The 15,806-nt window shown below is 39.8% G+C and overlaps 1 protein-coding gene across 5 annotated transcripts in view; it reads right to left on the bottom strand.

The window, feature by feature from the left end:
• ATRNL1 (attractin like 1) overlaps positions 1 to 15,806 on the bottom strand; it is a 1,022,247-nt gene that overhangs the window by 872,865 nt on the left and 133,576 nt on the right. For all 5 annotated transcript variants that reach the window (XR_004001240.1, XM_030569367.1, XM_030569368.1 and 2 more), the window contains exons 6-7: positions 8,675 to 8,849; positions 2,433 to 2,520 (exon numbers count right to left, since the gene is read on the bottom strand). Coding sequence is in view for 4 of the 5 variants with exons in the window: in XM_030569367.1 (XP_030425227.1) it covers positions 2,433 to 2,520; positions 8,675 to 8,849 (263 nt within the window). In the remaining variant the exon portion in view is untranslated. The remainder of the gene's footprint in view (positions 1 to 2,432; positions 2,521 to 8,674; positions 8,850 to 15,806) is intronic.

Genomic DNA, 15,806 nt, shown 5'->3' with positions numbered 1-15,806 from the left:
ATACTGAAGTTCTTTGTCTATACAAAGAGCAATACCACTATAGTCATTCTTACATCACCCTACCCATATGCTTCACCCTTGTTCTGCATAGATTATTCCTTCAGAATTCTATCTTAATCCCCTTTATTTTTTGGTTGTCTTGAAACTGCCAACAGTAATGCCAATTATGATGGAAAAATTTGTAATATGACTACCAGATCACTAGAAATCGAAGTAGTATCACCAACCACATATTCATTTTCAGTGAAACTGCATTTTCCTGTATGTCTAGGGATATGCAAGAAATGACCATATTGTCTAACTTTATCCTCTAACACTCCCCTTATTCATCATTTAGCGAAGATATCCATATTTATTTCTCTAATGTCAGAAACTATTCCATCAAGGCTCTTAATAATTTTTCTTCTATGAATTCCTTCCAGTTTGCTGATTTCCTTCTATTATTGAGGTGTTTGGAACTATATGCAGTCTTCTTCATGGTAGTGCATCAATGCCATGCAGAGAGAGACGAACAACTTCCTAATAGCCAGTTTGGTCATGAGAAGAGGTGTTTAAGATAATGCCATGTAACAGTTTAGACGGGTCTAAAAGCAAGAGTGCTTCTATGCTTTCCTGTCTATAAATACATAAAAATGTCTAGGGCACTTTATATAACTATACATCAGTGGGAATCTTCTGATCTTTTTCCTTCCAGAATAAAACATTTCAGCACTTCAACTTTAACTAAAGGAGCTTTCTAAGGAATGGCACAGTAAGTTATTTCATTCTCCACAGAGTCAATTATATATCTTCAATTTACTTTGCACCACAATCAGGCTACACTGGCTCCTATCCTCTCACTTTGGTCTGGAGTGAGACTTTAAAATCTCAGGAGTTCAAATTTAAAACTTAATCAAATCACTTCTTTCTGTGGATATTTTTGTTCTTAAATAAAAAGGGTTATACAATGACTAGTCCACAGCTCAAAGCTGCCACCTTCAGGTACTATATCATGCTCTTCTGCAATAAATTATGTTCCCGTTGGTCAATTTCTTGAAGACCTCAAAAGGTAAATAATCAAACTTTGTCCTAGAAAGATTTTAAAAGATTTTTAAAAGTCTGTACGTTTTAAATATAGTTCAACTGAAATTCTTTCATCTTACTCACATGTGAATACTCATTTGGCCCATACTATTTTCACAATTGATTATTTAATCATCTGTTTTATACTGCTGGTCCTGTATGTTCACTAATTGCAGATATTAATTATCAATAAATTTGGTTTCACTGAATAATATCTTTTCAGATGTGTGCCTACAGCTCTCATTATCGTCATCAAGAGCTGTATGTCCAGATCTTAATGATAATAGATCTCTATGTTATCAACGAGGTTGAAATAGATCCCTATGTTATCAACAAGTTCATTTTATTACAATAATTAATGCTTTTTTAAATTTTCTACATATTGCTGGTAAAAGAACATTTAAAACAGATGCAACTGAAATAGCCCAAGAAAAGAATTTGTAGGTGAAATTTAGAAGCCTTAAATTATTTGTTTAAGCATTTATTAAATCACTTATTACTAGAGTGGTCACTATCTGAAAAGTTCACATTGGCCAACAGCAGTGATGACAGGAGATAATGGTTAGGACATTTTGTCTTAATTCAACTGAACTGGAAACCCTTTTATACATCAGAACCTAAATTCAAGGTTCTGTGTTTTTCCTGCAAGAGCCAATAAGATTGCTAACATTTAAAGCTACCTAAAGAATTACACTGCATTTCCTGAATACCTTACAGTGCTTTAAAATTTGGAGATGTCTCAAAGCAAATCTGATTTTAAAAATTGTGTTTAATTATAAGTATCAACTCTGCAACTATATTCTGTTAATGTTAAACAGGTTTTTTAATTTAAAAAAAGTCTTTCAATTTACCTTCAAGGAAGTAGCACAACAGCTTTCACCTCTAGGACTTGCTTCAGTTTTTCCAGAGATTCTGCCATAGCAGCAAGACTGACAGTTCAGTATACCTATACATCTTACAGTACATACTACTGTACTGCAATTTTAGTTTTTTAAAACAGCTATGGCCCTGCATGTGCTAACAAGACGATAGTGAAACTGAAATAAGTAAATGAACAAAACAAGTCAACAGTTCAAATTACACAAAACCATAAGCTCCTATATTGTACTATTTTACTCAGTCTCAGTTTTCAGAGCTCAGGGTCAGCTTGAAAACTGAGTAACCATCTACATTAAGAAATAGTACAACAATCTTTCTAAGTAAGGACTGAAGAAGCCTATGGCACAAGTGTAAAACTAGAAATGAGATTATCCTCACAGTTTAAAATTTAAGGCTAATCACATTTTCAACTTCAGACTGCCATTTGCACAATATATGATCATTAACATTGTGCATAAAAGAATGAATTAAAATATTAAAAGTATTCCAACCTGATACAAAGCAAGACTGTGTCCATATCTCTGGAGAGGTCCTTTTGATACAGGTACTACATTCCATATGTTGCTGTCTAAATTATAGCTAAAACATAAACAGAGAAGTAAACATTTTATTATCTAGAACAAAATGCTGGGTTTGGACACTTTTTGGACATGCAGTTTTCTTGCATTATACATACTAGACATAAAATCCCTATTTTTCTGAATGTTTTATCTTGTTTTGGGCTTCAATATTCTAGTATGGAATTGTGAAAATCAGAAAAATGTCATTTTATAGGCATATATCATCAAGTAAAATTATGATTACAAGGATCCATTTAGCCAACTCTGTATTTCATGATTCATATTCTGTTAATTAATACATACACATATGTTTAATAGTGGCATAGTATTGTTACAATAGTATGTTTACAGTATTATTACAATATTTAAAACATACAGCATGTCTTTCAAAAAAGAAGATGCATTCTTTGCTTGTATCCAAAAGGAAAGTTACCTGAAGTCAAAGTTCCTTTCCTCATTTTACCATCCAGGCCTGAACTTAATGCAATCTAAAACACGTGTGCAGTGCTGATGTGCACTGTTAAATAGCTATGGTATTCTACCTTAGAGATATTTTAGGAATGGAGGGAAGCAATTACTTTGTATATATCATGTCAGATTCTATGGTCCAGCCAATAAACTGTGGGGAAGGAGGGAGACGCTTGGGGCAAAAGCAGCTTTAAGCCACTTTGCTTTCCAGCTTCTCTCCTAATGGCGACTATAAAAAATTGTACCAGATGCTAAAGGGTCAGCTTTAGGCCTACTTTGTGCCAACAGAGTAGTACAGAACAGTCACAGCACATTGGAGTATTGGCCTATTGTTTGTAAAATGTTTTGGGATGAACATTGCTATACATATACTACATTTTTATTGAATTTTCCAAATTTCCTTAATATCCTGATTTTGCCAAGAAAATTCCTTTCTTGGACAATCAGCTTTCATTTATTTCAAGAAACCTTGAACCATTGTTTTAAGCATATATCTCTTGCCAAGACAGGTGAACAAAGTTATAATTTGATTCTAATTAGCACTCCCACCAGCTGTTAAGTAGTCCTTTCCTTCCTGCCTGTGAAAACTGCAGAGAAATCACTTCCACTATCACCTTTGGAACCAAAATCCTCTTATTATTTCAAGCAAACATCAGCATCAAAAGGAACTAGCATTTGGAATGTGAGAAGTTTTTACCCATGCAGCCTTGTGATCAGTATAAGTCATTCTTGATAAAACTGAATTACAAAATATTACATGACATAAATATTCTAATTTAAACATACTAAGCACCAGTACTGAAAAAACAAGAGAGACAAATTCTTCTCTGAGTGATGCAGGCATAAACGGAGAGTAACCTTATCGACTCTAATTATTTCCAATATATACTGAGATAACTCACAGCACAATTTGGCCCACAGTATAACTTTAGTCCTAGAAACTCACATTTCTCTTAGTACTTTAACTCACTTTTTCATGCCTCCTTCCACCACCATCACTCTGTCTCATCGAATCTTGTACAGTACTCAAGGTAAAGCAGTAGCGGAAGAAAGACACAGTTGAGTTGGTTCTACCATGGGTGTACGAGGGCATCATCCTGTGGTGGCTGAGGGCTCCCCTGGAGCAGTATGTTGCACGTTGATCACTTGCAAAGTGAATAGATTTCTGGCAGGAATCTCCCACTGAGTGAAGATGTCATGTACTACCAAATTGTGAAGTTCCCCCTCCTGGTTATCACAAAATGTCTGCTGAGTGAGTCTGAAAATACATTCTGTGTCTCAGGTACAAAGGCTGCAGACAAGAGTATTCGGTGGTTAATGTAACAATTCCAGAGATTGATCACCTCTATGCATAATGCAGATAAACTCATCCCTCCCTGTTTGTTGATGTTGGTGTTGTCATATGTAGTGAGGCGGTGTGGCCTCTCTTCTAGCCAGAGGAGATGGGACGACTATCTCTGCCCAGCTGGGCAGTGTACAGCTGGGCCCGGCCCTCTCACCAGAAGTTGAGAGGCGGCGCAGGAAGTACAAAAGGTGGAGCTCCCAGCCCAGTGGAGGCTGAGCCAGAGAAGGAGACAGACATGTCTTGCTTGCTGCTGCCCGCAGACCCTGCAATCGAGCCAGATGGTGGCCTGGACCTGGAAAAGCTGAGGCTGAGAAGGAGCTGGAGCTGGTGGGACTACCAGCAGCTAAATACCCTGATGAACCGGAGACCACGGAGCTGGAGCTGGAACTCTAGTAGGAAGTAGCCCAGGGGTTTAGTTTGATGGTGCTGTGGTTTAACAGCCAGCCAGTATGTTGCGAGAGGATCCCTGCTGACCCAAAAGTGGGACACCCTGCCATTGTTAGGGCCCTGAGCTGGAACACAGTGGAGTCGGGTAAGCCTGCGTTCCCCTACCCTTGGGGTGGCAGTGTCCCTGTCATAGGCCACGTGGCAAGTGCTTGCCAGCCCTCCCCTGCCTAAGGGATTAGCACTGTAGACGGCTTGCCAGCACTCCCCTGCCTAAGGGATCGGCGCTGTAGACGGCTTGCCAGCGCTCCCCTGCCTAAGGGTTAGTGCTATAGACTGCTTATCAGCTCTAACTTGCCTAGGGCCTCTTGACCATTTGGACTTAACCCTGTCAGAAAGGCCAGGACACTGCACCTACTCTGCTAATTCCTCCAACAGTAGGCTGTGATCCTGGTGACATACTAAGGCAGGGTGGCCTCCCTCCAGACCAGAGGGGGAGGGACCACTGTGTCCCTACTACATCAGACATGATAAGAATATGGTGCAAGCGGATGAAAGGATGAAAGGACTGGCATGCTTCTCTCACAACTCAAAGTTCCAGGATGTTTATGTGCATCCTGGATTCTCTGGAAGTCCATTCTCCTTGAGCCAGGTGACTGTTGAGGTGAAGTCCACTCCTTCCCACAGCCCAAAGATTCATCAGTGATAATCATCTTGTCTGGGGAGAGAGGAAGAAAAGGAAATTCTAAACATACATGATGTGCATCTATCCACCATTGGGGGATGATAGCACCTTGTCAGGGTCTATCAGCATGGAAACCATGGAATGGAGGTTTGGCAAGTAAACAGACTGGAGCCATGTCTGGAAGCAGCAAAGGTGAAGTCGTGCAAAGGGGATCACGTAGGTACATGAGGCCAAGTGGCTGAGGAGGGACAGGCAAGTCCTGGCTGGTACATATGGATAGTTCATGATGTAAGTTATGATGTTGATCATTGCCTGGACCCCGTCTGCTGGTAAAGAAGTTCATACTGTGACTGAACTTAAAAGTAGCTTCTATGAAGTCCAAAGACTGTGTGGGGTCTATGATAGATTTCTGGACATTAATGCTGACTCTGAGGAAAGAAAGAAGGTTGAGTAACATGGAGATTGACACCTGGGATTCTTGCCTGGGTCCTACGAATAGTAGCCAGTCATCAAGATATGGAAACATGAAGACACCATAACATCTGACATAAGCCACTATGATGGAAATAACTTTAATGAATACTCTGGGCGTGGTGGCTATACCAAATGAGAGCACTCTGTACTGGAAATTGTGGGTACCCACTGTGAATCTCAGGAAATGTCTGTGGGGCAGATAACATTGTGAAAGTAAGCATCCTTCGTATCGAGAGCCATATACTACATGCCCTTCTCTAGGCATCACTATCACTATGCAACTTGAGCTTGTGGATGAAGCAACTGAGGTGCCAGAGATTGAAGACTGGTCCACCCCTTTCTTCTTAGGTAACGGGAAGTAAGATAAGTAGAATCCTGTTCCCTGATATTCTGGGGGAACATGTTCTACCGCTCTCCTTTGAAAGAAGGAGTTCACCTCTTGAGCGAGAATGCTGTTGTACGAGTGGTCCCTGAAGAGGTCAGGGAGGGGGGCCTTGGAAGAGTTAGAATGATAAACTCAATCGTATACCCACAGTGGATGATGTTCAACACACATCTGTCCATTGTTATTGTATTCCTAGCACGGCAAAAGAGTGCTAAATGACCCCCAAAAGGAGTAGGAGGGTTGTGAGCTGGTAGACACAGCAGCTGGCTGCTCTCAGGCGCGCATCAGAAATTCCTCTTGGCTGGAGGTTGCAGCTGTGACATCGAAGCCTGTGGGGGGGGCCCTGGGAGGCAAGACCTCTGTGTCTTTTGATGTTTCCTCAGAGACTCTAAGTCTCAGAATAGAATTGAGGAGACCTATAGCACCGAGTGAGTAGTTGGCAGTGGAATTTGCCCTGGAATCCTCAAGTGTATGCAGCAATTCATCCATCTTCTGGTTAAAAAGATTCATTGAAAGGGAGGTCTTCAATAGTGTTCTGTACCTCCTTGGGGAAACCAGAAGAATAGAGCCAAGACTCCCTACACGACTATGGCCATAGACATGGCCCTGGAGGAGGTATCTGCTGCATCCACTGCCAGTTGGAAGGCTGTTCTGGCCACCAGCTTCTCTTCTTCAATATGCCCCAGAAATAAGCCTGGTATGCTGTGGCAGGCTATCAGTAAATTCCTTGAATTTACTGTAATTCAGGAAGCCGTGTTTGGCTAGTAATGCCTAATAATTCACTGTCCTGAATTGCAGGTTAGAAGAAGAAAATACCTTGTCTCTCGAAAGGTCCAAATGTTTGCCCTCTTCATCAGCTGGTGTGGATAGAGGATGTTGTTGTTTGGCACATTCAGTCTCAGCCTGCACTACAAAGAAGTTTGGAGGAGGGTGAGATAAAAGAAACTCAGAACTCTTGGCAGGAATGTAGTAGAACTTTTCAGCCCCTTTAGGGATAGCTGTGCCACACTGTGCTAGAAGGCTCCAGAATAGCTTTGTTAATTGGTAATGAAATTCTCACCAGTCCCAAAGTGTGGAGGATATATCTAGCAACTTGTGTTGGGGAGGTCTTGAATCTCTCCCAGAGGAATCTGGAGTTCCCCTCTGACAATCCACAATTTTCTAAACTCATTCGGTGGGAAAGGAGAGGCTGTAATCACCGCCTCATGCAGAGATGAAGAGGGAAATCTTGCTAGTTATGGCAGCACTGCTGGTACTGGACTAAAAAAGAGTTCCTCCTCCACCACCAGACCCAAACACCTGCCAGAAGGATCTCTTAAGAGTGATGCAGGCAAAGGAGCCCTCACAGCAAGTGTGGGTTTTGAGGGGAGGGTTGTGACCAGGGTATCCAATATGGCCAATAGGCTGGATCTGAGGGAGGCTGTCCCTGCAACCAGGGGGGCCAGAAATGTATTTTTTTTAAATAAAGGCCAAATTTATCACATAATCACTTGACTCCAGAAGTTGGTGTTTTAAGAAAAACATCAAATATCACGAGACTTGAAATAAAATCATGAGAGTTGGCAAAATAGGTCTCATTAAAATTTCTGATGGGCTAACTCCTTTTTTTCACATTAACATCCTCATGTAGTAAACCATTACCTCTTAGCCCAAGTAATGTTAGTTCAATCCCATGAAGTGCTGAGCACTTCCTGTGGGGTTGACCTTAATTCCTATTAACTTCAATGGGAGTTGAGGGCATTCAGGACTTAACATAATGAAGTCTGCTAAGAGTGGAAAGGGGATAAAAGAACAGAAAGACAGAATTAGGAAAGAAGGGATATAACTAAGGAGGAAGGCGTGGATTGAGGACAGATGACAAAAGAGAGACGAGGAGTGCAAAGAAAGCTATGCAAAAATTGGTGAAAAAAGATATTTGCATGTTATATGTATTACTCCACCCCATGTCTGATTTATTTTTCTATTTAGATTGCAAGTTCTTAAGGACAGCAACCTATCTTTCTTAGAGAACTTTGGAAAGCTATATAAATAATAAAATAGCAAGTAAATTCACATTAACATTAATTATAATAAGTCTATTTTAATATAACTAACATACATTGCAAAAAGCATTCTAGGTGAAATATTTACAAACAATACATTCAAGTGAGAGTATTTTGTCACACTGCAAATATCCTAAATATTTTAGAGCACAAAAGAGTAACAGCAACTGTTATAAAAAAGTGCCAGTGTCATGAACTAATATTGTTTACATTGTTTTAATTCTCAGCTATTAAAAAAATATGACTAGATCACAGAAAATGTTAATTAATAAGATTCCTTTAAAACAGATGATAAAGCTTTCATGAAAATGTAGGACAGTAATTCAATGGAATGTTATTTACCTAGCAAAGATCAATTCCACAAGGAATAACAAAAGGGGAATCACTTACTTTAATACCATTTGGAATGAACTGTAGTTAAAGGTATATCCACCAATCACCCACATAAATTTTCCATGTAGAACTGCTTTATGAGAAGCCCGACCTACAGAAGGACTGAATGGCTTCACATTTGGTAGAATCCAGTAAGACTCCGTGGAAGGAACGTTCAAAGAACAATCAGGGCCTGTTTTACAAACAAACATATGTAAGTTGTATAGTCTGTTAGGCAAAGGTATTAAAAGCTCTACACTATAGAAATTAGAATGGTTTAATTATAGATGTCAAGACTGCTCATTTTGACAGTATGCTGATTTTTATGTTTATCAGAAGCTTGAGGCATAATTTAGATAACAAGGAAAGCCACTGACATTAAAAATGTTATATTTGCTCAAGGAAGAAAAGGTAGATTTCTGCATTCGACACAGAAAAGAATACTGTATAAATCACAAAATGAAAGGAAGACATACCAAATTTTCAGATGCTGTTTAGTCATAAAAGGGTAGCAAAGGGTATACTATACATTACCATGGAGAAAAATCATACTAGTATTTGGTCTAACCTGGGTAATTTTATATCAAGGTACATAACACTTCAGTACATGATGTTACAGTATATATTATACTATAAAAGCAGTAAAGAGTCCTGTCACACCTTATAGACTAACAGACGTTTTGAAGCATGAGCTTTCGTGGGCGAATACCCACTTCATCGGACATCCGACGAAGTGGGTATTCACCCACGAAAGCTCATGCTCCAAAATGTCTGTTAGTCTATAAGGTGCCACAGGACTCTTTGCTGCTTTTACAGATCCAGATTAACATGGCTACCCCTCTGATATTATACTATGTTACATCTGGGGAAACAAATTTCAGTGTTTGCCAGTGCCATAGTGCACATGTTTTTGAGAGGAAAATGCAGCACAGAGTGCTTTGTGGAAAAAAAACAGAGTTGAATATAAAATATTTTATAGATTCTTCTACAGAGCTGCCAAAAGCAACACTCAGAAATCTACTGTTTTAGCAGGAAAAAAACACCTTATTCTAACATTTTGGTAGCTGTTTATTGCAAGAGAAATTTGTTGTCTAATGACAAGTATTTTAAAACCACCCACAGGAAAAGATGTTTATAATCACAGACATGATTTTTTTTTTTAAGATTTTATGTTCTATAGACAAGAGGAAACTTTAAAATGGGTTAATGTTTCAAGACTAAATATGTTTAGGGCTTTGCTAGAAAGGTGGCACAGTTTGCACTATTCACCTTATGTCGGTTATTGTCCATACTGAGTGACTGGTTTTTCTTTTTGTTTAGGGAACAATGAATTATTTGGTGATCTTAGATATCCTATTCTGGTTTTGGTATCATCAGTCACGCAATACAACTTTTGTTGTAAAAAGTGATGGCAGAGAGATATTCCAGGACAGTTACATTATTAAACCACTTTGATGCTGAAACTGAGGAAAGTGATAAGTCCCTCCAACCTGGACAGCTGGGAGATAAAGCTTTATTCCATGCCGTGAGAAATTACTGAACCCTAGGGGAAAGGCTGCTAAGAGTGTTCTGAGGTAGTTCTCTCATTTTCTATGGGAACAGAGTGCTGGCTCACTAAAAATTGGTCTGGATCCAAAGTGACATACAACTGGAGGTTCACCAGTGTGTTAAGACTTTAAGTTAGTTAGAGGGGGTATATAGTTAATTGAGAATTCTAAGAATTAGGTGTCAATTCCTTGAAAAAGACTGCTTAAAATATTAAACCAGAAAAATATAATGAATGTTAATGTTAGCGTTATTTCAATTGTCTTCATTTGGTTATGGAACAGGGCCTCAGTTACCCAGAACCTGGACAAACCCCCTGAAAATTCTCGATAAGAGGTCTGGCTAGACCAATGGCTACCTTCTCCAAAGCTGGCTGACACTGCAGGAATTCAGTGCACTAGTTATAAGCAGCATGCTTTGAAGTCAGTATTCAGGGACTGCCCTCCATTATAACATTTTCTGTGTCCCTAATAGTTTCAGGTAACAGGGGTTCTATTGATAAAGAAATTAAGTAAAGATCCTTATTGGCACTAGAGAAAAATATCTTCCAACTCCACCTACTTTTAACATCAGAAAACAACTTTGCTTTTAAGAATGCTATCCTCAAACATTTGAATAATACCGATTATAACAATTCTCTTTGGATTCTTCCTTTTCTTTCACGTTAAGATGTTTTGATACTCTAATTTAATGAGCGAGGTGTAGCTGTGATAAAAATCTAGAAAAAAGGATTAGTCATTCAATTCTAATTAGAGTTAGGAAATTTATCCAATTACAAATATGAACAATAGTTTGGATAACAAAGATATTGAGCCTGTCATTTTCTATTACTTCTATTAAGCCATGACAAAAAATCCTACATGCTATTGTACAAGCAGAGAAACACATGTCCAAATTTCAGGGCTTTATCTTATGATAAGTTTGGTTTATACAAGCATGCATCCAGGATGGGCTCCTCCCAGGCATTGTGCTGCCTCACTTCTCCTGGCTGGGATTTGGACTCCCTGTGTGTGACAGAACCATCCTATCTACCATAATCAAATATACAAAGCTATAAATTTTTGAAAATCTAATATGTACATTAAGGAATTGGCTCATAGGAATGTTGGCTTATATGTAAATATTTGGGTTATTCTTACTGTAGGTGTCAGAAGAAAGCAACCTCTTACTACATACGGTGCAATCAACATTTTGGCTGAACAACTTAACTCCACACTTAACATGTGAGGAGCTTTCCCCTTACTTGAACAAGTAATTACTCTTTCCTGTACCTAAACATTTACAAATCAAAGAGATGATATGCTGTGATTCTGAAAGGCACAAAACAACTGTGTGTTGTTTTTCTGGTACAACCCCCATAATGGCTGAATGGATAGTTTTCGGAAAGGAGTTTTTAAAAATTGCTCTCAGGCTAGTGACTGTCAAGTTTCAGCCTGAAGCCAATTTTTTCCAGCTAAGTTATAAACTGTGGTTTATAATAGAACTGCTACCCAGTGCCACTATAATCAATAACTATACATATAGATTAAACATACAATGAAAAGAATATCCTTTTATAGCAGAGGAAATAACTCTTGCAAGATTGCAGTGTCTTTTCTGGTCTAGTACCTAAGTGTCAGAATGTCTCAGCCAATAACCTTGTTAGATCTAAATTTGGGGTTCAAGCCTTACATAAAGACTTCATCTTGTACTCACTCCGTCATTACAACCTCATCAATAATCTGCTGTGTACATCTTTTTAGTGATATTAAGCAAAAATCATGTGTTGAAATTCAGTGGGTGTCCAGATACAATGTTAAGACTGAAATAATTGTGTAACAGAATGTTCCCAACTTTCTGTCCCAAGGAAATAGACTAGATTCATTCATATTTAAGGCAAGAGGGGATCATCATGATTATCTAGTCTGACCTGTATACATGGGCTAAAGTGTAAGTGAGATTTCAATGGCTTATGCCCATTTAACCTCTATATTATCAATACCCAAATCACGCACTTAGGATCAAAAGACTATTCTGGGGTTTTTGTTGTTATGTTGGTGGTGGATTGTTACATTTTATTTTATTGTTTAAGTACTTGCATTTTTTCAGCTGAGTTGTCAAAACAATTCACACAACTAATATCAAAGGAAGAATGTCAATTAGTTTAGGCCCAAATTCGCATGGACCATAAAATTATTATAATCTAATGAAAAATGTTCTATAGCAGGGGTCAGCAACCTTTCAGAAGTTGTGTGGCAAGTCTTCAATTATACACTCTAATTTAAGGCTTTGCATGCCAGTAATACATATTAACATTTTTTAGAAGGTCTCTCTATAAGTCTATATATTCTATAAACAAACACTGTTATATGTAAAGTAAACAAGGTTTTCAAAATGTTTCAGAAGCTTTATTTAAAATTAAAATAAAATGCAGCTCTCATCAGGTTAGTGTGATCCTTGCCCTTGCTTTTCCTTGCTGAGTTTTCCAATGTCTGGCGCACATTTGGATACTTTAAGCTGCACACAGGCTTCTGAGTGTTAATCAGCTCTGAGAGGGACAGAGGACAGATTTAATGTGTGAAAATACCTGTTCACACAGGTATGTGGTTCCAAATGCTGAAAGCACTGCAAACGCAATTTTCTTCAAACAGTTAAATTTCACTGGCAGAGACGTCCAGCAGGTCAGAATAGAGGCCCCATATCTCTCTCGGTAGCTTCAAGTGCACTCCGCAGAGCCACAAACTTTGATGTCCACAATTCTGAGCTTTTTAACTGAATGAGTTGCATTTCGAAATCTTCAACACCCGTCCACTTAATTACAGACAAATCCAAGTTGCTTTTGTTGAATTTTTCAGGTTTAATTAGAAAAGAAAGCATTGGGCCAAATCGCTGGAAATCTTGAAATCTGTCAGAAAATTCTGATTCCAGTTCTTGCATGTACTTTCCAGTCTCATTGACACTGACAGTGCAATGTGTCAATAGCTCTTTTATGAGTTGGAAGTAGCGGAAAGTAGAAGTTTGAATATCCCTGGAAAAAACTGCTAGTTTCACAACAAATGTTTTCCAGACTTCATAAAGATCCAGAACTGTTTACCCTGCACCCTGGAGACAGAGGTTGAGTTCGTTTAGGTGAGCAGTGATATCATTTAGAAACATGAGCTTACACAGCCATTTGTCATCATCCAGTTCAGGGTAGTTTTGTTCTTTTTCCGACAAAAAGGCCTTACCTGCATCAAAACAGTTTACAAAGTGCACCAAAACCTTGCCACAACTTAGCCACCGAATGTTGCTGTGAAGTGGGATGTCATTATAAGCACTGTCCATCTCTTCTAGCAGTGCTTGAAATTGTGAGTCAAAGCAGATCAAGCAACAAGGAAATTCACAATTCGCACTACTGTATTCATCACATTATTAAGCTCCGAATTAGAAATTTTAGCACACAGGTTTTCTTGATGGACGATACAGTGAAATTTGACTGTCGGACAGCCAATTTGATCTTCAAGTAAGTTTACAAATCCCTTCTGTTTTCCGATCATGGCAGGAGCACCATCTGTTGTCGCACAAAATATTTTTCTGACGTCAAGTCCTCGTTCTTCAAAATGGTTTACAAAACTTTCCAGTATATCTTCCCCTTTTGTTGTGCCATGCAGGGGTTTTAGGCAACAAAGTTTCTCTTGGATTTCATTGGAAGCACAATATCTTGCAACAACTGCCAAACATGGAACGTGATTTATATCCACGCTCTCATCAACTGCAACACTAAACACTGCTGTATCTTTCAATGCAGTCATCTGCTTTTCCTGAATGTTTTCTACCATTTCACTTATGTGTCTCTCAACTGTTCTGGCAGAGATGGACAGTTCTTTTATTCTAGATATGGTTTTATCTTTACTTGGCAAATCATTGAACAAAATCTCCGAACTGATGAGAAAAACTTTTATATATTCGCCATCTGTAAACGGCTTTCTATTTTTTGCAATGCATTGTGTAATCTTGTAACTTCCTTCTGTAGCTTGATTTTTACTTACACTTAAGCTTTTAAAAACACTGCTTTGCCTCTCATGGGTTGCTACTGCCTTTTTGATTGATTCAGTCTTGTCTGCTTCATCAAGAAAGGTTTTCTCATGCTTTGTTTCAAAATGTCGAAGACTTGATGTATGACAAATAACACTTCCATAACAGAAAGCACTAATACCAAAGTCCTTCTTTTCAATAAATCCAAATGCATCTGTCTAAGCAGGCTGAAATGATCAGACATCTAGCTTCGCTTTCTTAGGAGCTGCCATTTTGTCAAATGTTCTCTTCAATTCTCTGTGGGAAAAAAATGGCGATAGAAGGCAGGCACAAGGTGAAATGCAGCGTGGTCTGATATAAGCAATTTTAAGATGAGGGTGCTAAGCTGCACCCCTCTTGCCTCGTGTGCAACCTTCACTGTCCCAGGCTGGGGACAGTGTGCCAGAGTGGGTAGGGTTCCAGAGCACTGATCCAAGGCCAGGAGCAGAGCCCAAGGTGGCCTGCTGGGACTCCAGGCCAGAAAGCAGGCTGAGCAAGGCTGGAGATCCAGACCCCAGCTGGCAGGAGGTCAGCGGCTGGAACTCCAGATCGGTAGCTGAGGTGAGTGGAGCTGGTGGCTGGTAGAACTGAGCAGGGCCGGAGGACTGGACCATGTCTAGTAGGGGGCCCTCGAACTCCAACCAGAAGCAAAGTGCGTGGGGCTGCAGCAGGGACCCCGGCTGGCAAGGGACCAGCAGCCGGAACCCCAGAGCAGCAGCTGAGTGGCTCAGCAAGCCCCCACTCTGGGGTTTTAGCCCCTGGCTCTTGCCAGCCGGGGTCTCAGCCCACTGCCAGCCTGGGGTTCCTTCACCCAGACCAGTAGCAGGCACTGAGTGGGACCGGCGGCTGGCCCCCGGCTGGCAAGAGGCCAGCAGCAGGAATCCCAGAGCGGCAGCTGAGTGGCTCAGCCTGCCCCCACTCTGCGGTTTCAGCCGCCAGCTCCTGCCAGCCGGGGTCTCAGCCCACTGCCAGCCTGGGGTTCCTTCAAAGGCCGTAGGTTGCTGACCCCTGTTCTATAGAGTCTAAGCATCAATTTTAAATGTATACTTGAAATCCATAACTGGTTTGCTAATACATTTTAAAAAGCAAAGCAGTTTTGCTGGGATGACAAGAACATAACATATGTGAACTCCACTATCTACTGTAATACTGTTCCCAGAACCATTAATTCCGGCTGATATCACCAGAGATGTCGTTTCGCAGACAAAGGAATAAACAAAGATAAAAAGAGTGGTGTCGCACTAAAAACACAACGAAGTAAATGTTTGCCAAGTGGGGAAGGATATATTGACAAGGAGAAAAAAAGGTTATTTCAGTCCCCAACATGGTAGTACACACACACACACACACACATACATACATATACACACACACACACACACACACACACACACACACACACACACACCTTGCCAAAGAAGGCAGGACTAGAGGCAATGGGTTCAAACTACAGCATAGCAGATTTAGATTCAAACTCAAAAAAACTTCCTAACAGTAAGAACAATAGGACAATGGAACAGACTGCCTACGGAGGTTGTGGAAGCTCCTTCACTAGAGGTTTTCAAGAGGAGGA

The sequence above is a fragment of the Gopherus evgoodei genome, chromosome 7 (assembly GCF_007399415.2).
Source record: "Gopherus evgoodei ecotype Sinaloan lineage chromosome 7, rGopEvg1_v1.p, whole genome shotgun sequence".
Classification (NCBI taxonomy): Eukaryota; Metazoa; Chordata; order Testudines; family Testudinidae; genus Gopherus; species Gopherus evgoodei.
This window is presented reverse-complemented; position numbering and strand designations above follow the sequence as displayed.